The following is a 7,094-nucleotide window of genomic DNA, read 5'->3' on the forward strand; positions in this document are numbered from 1 at the left end:
GGGGTGGGTTGGAGGTTGGGTGGGGAGCCATTATAATGTGTGAGCTCTGCGGTCTTGTACAGGACCGAGAGTTCGCTTTCGGGTCCTCCAGCGTCTTACCTCCACCCCCTTCCACCGTCTTTGCAAAACTGAGAAGCGTTAGCGCGGCGCAATAATTCTCAATAATTACGCTACTTAGCTCTAGTGCGACTTGATCCCAGCCTGCTTGCGTTGCATACGAAAAGTCCTTGAGAGAATTATTGGGAGGGGTAGAGGGAAGAGGTACAGTAGGAAGGCGGATGATGGGGAGAAGAACCAGGAGGAAGAAGAGGATGGAGACCGAGAATGCCAAGGAGCTGCTGTAACAACGCCCTCGTCCCTGTCTGATCGGCGGCGGCAGGGGGCGAGGTCCGAGCGCTGCTGCTGTCCTCTCTGGGGCGTTACTTCCGGTGCGGGTTCCGGTCCCTCGTTCCGGTGCGCACCCCCCGGTGCGTGGGTGGGCATCTCATTGGCCGCGCACCACGCCAAAGAAATAATCATCGGAATGGGGACGATAAAAGTATAGGTAAATTAAACGACCGACGATGAGAGATAGACGGACCTTCGTATGGACGGACAAAATAATCGGGGCGTATAAAAATGATGACAGGCCTAGCTGGACGAATCGCTCGCCATCCATCGCACCCCGACGGGCAGCATTGAAATGTAAACAGAGACAAATTGATGGCCGTTCTCGCGTTTCATTTGGTGAGGGGAGAGGGGAGGAGGGAGGGGAGGCGACGCACGGCCTTGCAGCCAGGAGGGGTATGACACCCAAACGTCATATCCAGCCGCCATAGGGCAGCCTCTGGAGCGTGCACGGGTTCCCTTCAGGAGTGGGCGCGCCCCACCACGCCCCGCCACGCCTGGAGATGCCTCCCGCCACGCCCGGCCGCGCCCCGCCACGCCCCGCCACGCCCCGCCACGCCCCAGCGCCCCGTCCCGCCCGATCGCACTCCATGTTTGGCGGCCCGCCGTTGTGTCACTGGAGCCGACTGGGCCAACTGGAGCCGACTGAAGCCGACTGGAGCCGACCGGAGCCGACCGGAGTCGACCGGAGTCCCGGCGAGCTGGTATGACCAACTAGGGCCGACCTGGCAGAATGAACCGGGGCAACTGGGACAAGGACTCGGGGGAGAGTTCCGCCGGCATTCCCTCGAGCTGGAAGGAGTTTCGTGGTTTAGAAGTAAGTGTACTTGCACGTGTGCTTGTTCGTGCGCTTATTGGGCACCGGCTGCTTTTCGTCATAAATGTCACCGGGTCTCTCACACATGGCCTCCAGACTTGCACGCTTGTTTGGGCTTACGCTTGCACAATCGGGCGGCAATGACTGCTGTTTTACTGCCTGAATGGTCCTCTGGCACGGCTGCCACCAGTGTCCCCAAGGCCAGGCCCAAACTCTACCCAGCCACGGGCCCCTCCTCCAGTCCATTGCCCTCCGCACTCCACAGCAGCAGAGCTCGTACCTGCCAAAACATTCTTGCCTGGCCGCCGCCGTTGCTGTCAAACTTATGCGAACGTGAAGTGCCCAAGAGATTCCAAAGTTTCCGTCGGGGGGAGGGAGGGAGGGAGGGAGGTTTACCCGCAGACTTGCATCGCAATTATAATTCCGCGTTCTCGCAGAATGACTGCCAGTGAGTACTTTCTCCCCGGCCGTGTCGCGCCGAGGAGGCCCTTATGGGCGGGGCAGACATTGTCTCACATTGTCGTCTGCAAGGCGCGGCGCGACGCGGCGGGGCGGGGAGGCGCGGCCGGCGGCGCGTGGGCGTAGCCGGCCGAGTTGTGCGGCGCGAGGGGGCTGGAGTTTACGAGGCGGGAGAAGATAGCCATGAGGTGGAAGGGCGTCGCTACGAGGTGGCTGTGAGAAGTTCGTGGCGTGAGATGCCGAGGGGTACTACTTCCACTATAAATTCAAGCGGACACCGACTTTTCTGGTTTTCTGTTTTCTTTTCTGACATTTTTTGAGGGTGCACACTAAGTTTTTAGAGTGAAGTACCCCTCGCGCGATGCTCCCCCGGCCGGCGCGGTGGGCTGCGAGCTGATGACCTTGCAGAGAGCGGCGCGCCGGCCGGGTACAGAGAGTGTGCAGCGGAGCGGAGCGAAGTTCAAAGTCACGAGTTGGTGCTCGGCGTGGTGCGCGGGGCACTCAGTGACAGGGACACTCACCAGGAGCTTGTTGTCGACGGTCTTGACCACGATCTCCTCGGGCGCGTACTGCGAGACGTCGAAGCGCAGCTTGAGCTTCTTGTCGCCGCCGTCCTCCTGGATGAGGGGGCTGTGGAGGCCGTCCAGCCAGGTGTTGGGGCCGCCGGCGCCGGCCGCGGGGCTCACTCCCTGGTTCTGTTGCGTGGTGTTGGACGAACTGGTGGTGCTGCAAACAGAGGCGACACGGTCAGACCGGGCAACACTTAAAGAGAATTTGTAATAAACTATTATTGTTCAACGCAAGTGTCGGCCTGAGCACCAATGACACGTGGAATGTACGATGTTATCAATCGTACTTATTAAGTGAGCCATGCGGTTTTCCTCCATTATGTCGATCGACTCGAGTCGACTTTCAGAGACATTTCAATCGACCCACGTTGACCCTCACAGATATGAGATATTATTCGTGGGGTCGAGATGGCAGTTATGATGCCAATGCAAGCGTAAATGATTTTGATAAAATTGATTCAGCATTCTTCGGCATGCTCTTATCAGAAGGTCATGGGATTTTTCTTAATTATTTTTTTGTTTTCACATCAGGATGACAGAAATGTTATCCACGTAATATTTCAACAAATTAAGATTACAACACCACCAAAAACGTCTACACTTGTTATTGTATGAGGAGTTGAGAGGGTTACTCTTAACGTTAAACAAAACCAAACTCTGTTATTTTTTTAAAAACCACTCACCACACTGGTTAAACTTACCGCACAAATACTTCATACTTACAAAGTATCACGGTAGAGATTAGATCAATAGAGGTATTTTTTAACCCACCCTATTTTTATTTGAATGCTATAAGCTTAAAGATAAGGACAAGACTACTATGACCAATCACGATTTCCATTCAATACAGAACAAATATCCAAACAAAATTCAAGACTGGCATCCGCAAGACATGGCAAAGGCCTCATTCAACTATAGGGTGACGTAGTTGGTAATGAATATTAAATTTAATAAGCACCTGGAGAATTTTTCGGAGAAGGAGCCCATTGGAGGGAAGTTTGGAAACTTTGTTGAGCCTAATAGACCGGGGCCGGAGTCTCGTATTGAACCGCTGGACGTGCTGCTGCTCGATGTCTTGGTTTCTGACGTCTCCGATCTGTGGCTGCGAAAGCGACGGAAATGGGTTAGTAATTTTAGGCGAATCAGCCACACCGCTGGGCGCGTGCGCAGCGCGCCTGTTAGTGGTCCATGAGGTTCATCAGCTACCCTCGAGTTAGTGGAAGAATTGTTAAAGAACAAAAACTAAAACTTCATATTTACATATTAAGAGCATCGTCTTTTCAGGCCCACCGACATGTGCCTCGGGACAAAGGGCAAACGGCGCAAAACATCATCAGATATGAAAATGTTATGATTCTCAGTTCGTTATTTAGTTTGGCACGTTTCTAGGCGTGGGTCCAGCCTGGAGGCGCAAGACCACTCCTACAAATACTCGCTCACGAAATGCGGTGATAGCATCTCGACAAGGAGAATGCTGTGCCTCTGTCCATGGCCTGGTAGCTGATCAACACTCGAGGTGACCGAAACGTGACCACACAGATAAATTCAAAACATACCAATTTTAAATCTTTTTGTTAAAATCTAGTGGTTTACCGAGTCAAATATTAAAAAAGCAAAAATGTAACCAACAATCCGTCGATGCAATGATTTATAATTCAGTCCAGTGACTTACTTTGTCAGCAATCTACTGATTAATTGATCCGAAAACAACATCACAATTGCAATGATGGCAATTAAATCAAACCATTAAGTACGATAGAATGGAGTAGCCTGAATTAAGCTATTATTGCTCGAGTGCTTTTCTGCCTCTCTGTCTCTGTGTCTCTCTCTCTCTGTCTCTGTCTCTCTTTCTGGGTCTCTCAGGAAGGGACATCCTTACGATTTATGTGCGATTTATTGCCATCTGGGGCGTTAAGACAGAGGGTCGAGCGGACGCATCGCCCTCATACTCTGTCTCGCCTCGACCCGCACTCCACCGCTCCCCACCCCGCTTGACAGGACGCTGCCAAACGGTGGGCGGCCCTCACGTCTCCACGGGTTGAACGCTCCGCGCAGCAACCCAATACGTTCCATTCGCTCCTTTCGCTGTCAATGGCGCATGCCGAGTGTACACAGGCTGAATACTCCCCAGTGTTGAGGGCCTTACGGGCAGATCGGGTAGGCAAACCCGCAACATCGTGGTGTATTGACAGTATAGGAGGAAGCGTGCACAAGACGAGACCGCTGCTCGTAGGCAGGGCAGAACGGGGCAGAGAGAACTGGCCCGCCTCCGCGCCCTCCGTTTTCTTCTCAAGCGCGTTTCACAACAACTCCCCCCACGCACGCCAGGCCGCGCGTACGCCGTGCAAATAGAGCCGTGTGTGCGCCCTGCAGTGCGCCCTGCAGCCCTCGCTGGACCCCCCGAGGTGGCCTTATCAGTCGGCGAGGGGTGTCGCCGCAGGGCGCCGCAAGGGCCGTCCAACCTGCCGCCGCGGGACCCTGCTGGACTCGGCGCACGGCTACCACAGCTCCCCCGCAGGTGCCATCTCTCTCTCACGCACACCGTCACGGAGGCACCCTCGCGCTGTGTCGGCCGCACGCCACATAACTCGTTCGGGCAGATAAAAGGGCGAGAGAGACATGGCGGAGAAGGGAAGGATGTGTAGGGTCCTGTCCGGTCCCGTCTGTCGTGGGCGACGTGGAGGAAGCGGCACTACTCGGCCGAGGCCCCCGCGCGCGCGCGCCACAAGGCCGTGCTGTGGTGGAGGTGGCTGTGCACACCTGACCCGGCCCGCCCTGCCACCCCGCCCTGCCACCCCGCCCTGCCACTGGGGCTAATGGACGTAACGGGACACGACGGGCCCCTCCCTCGTGGCCTCGCATCGCCCACCCGGAATAACCTCTTCTATTTGCCGAGTTCTATAACAGGGAGGGGTGGAAGCTCAACCCTTGCGCCCACCCCACCCCGACGCCCATATCCCCACCCAATCCCCCGCCCCGACCCCTGCCCACCTCTGCAGGGGTGCACGCACCTTGCAGTGTGCACGTGAACCCCGTATATGTACCATCAATCTACAGCAAGACCTAAAGCTCGGCCGGACGCATCCAATTTTTTTACCCATGACTCTCTGTTTGTACGTGTGCATGCACAAAATTTCTGCACAACGAACGATGCACGCCCTAAATTATGCGTGCGAAAAACCCACAAGCGCGAGCGAAAAAGGCGCGCCGACTTCTTGTATATATCCACGACATCAAAACGCACACAAAGGGTACGTGTTATTGCGTGAGCACCACCAGCAGCATACGGCTCAGCGAGGACGAAAAAGGACACAAAAATCGAGCTCGTCGACGCCTCGGTCGCGGGGCGAGCCGCCTGCCCAACTGCACGGCTTTCCTCAAAATAATGACCGCCACTTTATGACCCCTTTTTATTTTTATTACATATGTGTACCGAATAGCGCGCGCGCGCGCGCACGCGGGGTAGGGGAGGGGGATATAAGAGGGACAAGGAGAGGGCAGCAGGAATAAGGACGAAGAGAGGGAGGGGAGAGGGAGGACGCGCTTGTATGTCGCAGTGCCCTTCCGGTTTTATATACGTCCGTCTTTAATTCCCCCTTCCTCCTCCCCTACTCCTCAGTAAGGCGCGAATACGGACGCGCTTCGCCCGCTTCATAAAAGTCACGGGCGCGGGTGGCGCCGCGTGGCGTGGCGCGCTATTGCGTGACGGGCTCCCCTCCCTTCCTCCCCTCCCTCGACTCATCACACCGCGGCGGCAGTGTGTGAGGGGCGGCCACACCCCCTATGGGCCCTCCTATGCACACCGCCCCCGGTCGGTGCCAACCTGTGATAGAGATGGATGGATCTGCTGCGCGGACGACTCGCCCACACCGTACCGGAAAAAAATAAAAATAAAAAATACGACAAGTATAAAAGACGGATGCCCAGGAGCACACGCAATCTTTCTTATGGCTGAGGTTTCGATTACTTTTCCCTTCTAAGATAAATAAAAGCGAGATCTAATAAAAACTGCAGAGACTGTATGGATGAAATCCCCCCCTCTCTCTATCTTTTGTTATATATATTTTTTTGTGCAGTCGTAAAGAGTAGCGCAAAGAGGCACACCGCAAGCTTGCTGCCGTCCAATATGGTCGCGAATGAGGATGTGCCGACGAGGCCGCGGAGCGCAGCGAGCAGCAGCAGCAGCGGCAGCTTGCAGGGTTCCTTTTTATAGAGAGGGGCGGTGCCCGGCGGAGACTGAGCCACCGATCTGCCTATCGTAATGGCAGCTAGCAGAGAAGGACCCCGCGTCCCCTCTCACTCACTCCCACTCACCGGCAGGGCCGACGGGCGGGCGCCAGCTGCTGCTGCGGTGAAGAACAGAGGCCGAGAGCTCTATGCGCTGCGCTGCGCTTTCTCAACCTGCGCGAGGGGTGCGCCGCCTGACCGCGCCACATGCCGCGACCATCTCTGGGCCGAGCCGAGCGCAGCACAATGCAAGGCGAGCGGCCCCTAATGGCAGAGGAGAGTGAGCGCGAAAAACTGTGGTTCGAAATTCGATATTTGGATGGGTAGTGCACTACGTTATTTTCGTTTGATTCTAAGGTACGCCGTGGTGCTTTTTAGGTTGTATGGGGTGTATGTGCACGCGCAAGGAGTTTAGTCGACGGGACACGCGCCTCGACTCGTCTGGAGATGCTCCCTGGGGCGTTAAGACAGAGGGTCGAGCGGACGCATCGCCCTCATACTCTGTCTCGCCTCGACCCGCACTCCACCGCTCCCCACCCCGCTTGACAGGACGCTGCCAAACGGTGGGCGGCCCTCACGTCTCCACGGGTTGAACGCTCCGCGCAGCAACCCAATACGTTCCATTCGCTCCTTTC

General features: G+C 55.8%; 1 protein-coding gene across 2 annotated transcripts in view; it reads right to left on the reverse strand.

Annotated features, from left to right (window-relative positions):
• LOC113212998 (alpha-crystallin B chain) overlaps positions 1-7,094 on the reverse strand; it is a 29,769-nt gene that overhangs the window by 4,932 nt on the left and 17,743 nt on the right. The window contains exons 2-3 of one of the 2 annotated variants that reach the window (XM_026431899.2): positions 3,191-3,334; positions 2,185-2,389 (exon numbers count right to left, since the gene is read on the reverse strand). In XM_026431899.2, coding sequence (XP_026287684.1) covers positions 2,185-2,389; positions 3,191-3,334 — 349 coding nt within the window. The remainder of the gene's footprint in view (positions 1-2,184; positions 2,390-3,190; positions 3,335-7,094) is intronic. The other variant, XM_026431900.2, reaches the window with a different exon arrangement.

Source organism: Frankliniella occidentalis, unplaced genomic scaffold, assembly GCF_000697945.3.
Source record: "Frankliniella occidentalis isolate FOCC.00 unplaced genomic scaffold, Focc_3.1 Scaffold39, whole genome shotgun sequence".
Lineage (NCBI taxonomy): Eukaryota > Metazoa > Arthropoda > Insecta > Thysanoptera > Thripidae > Frankliniella > Frankliniella occidentalis.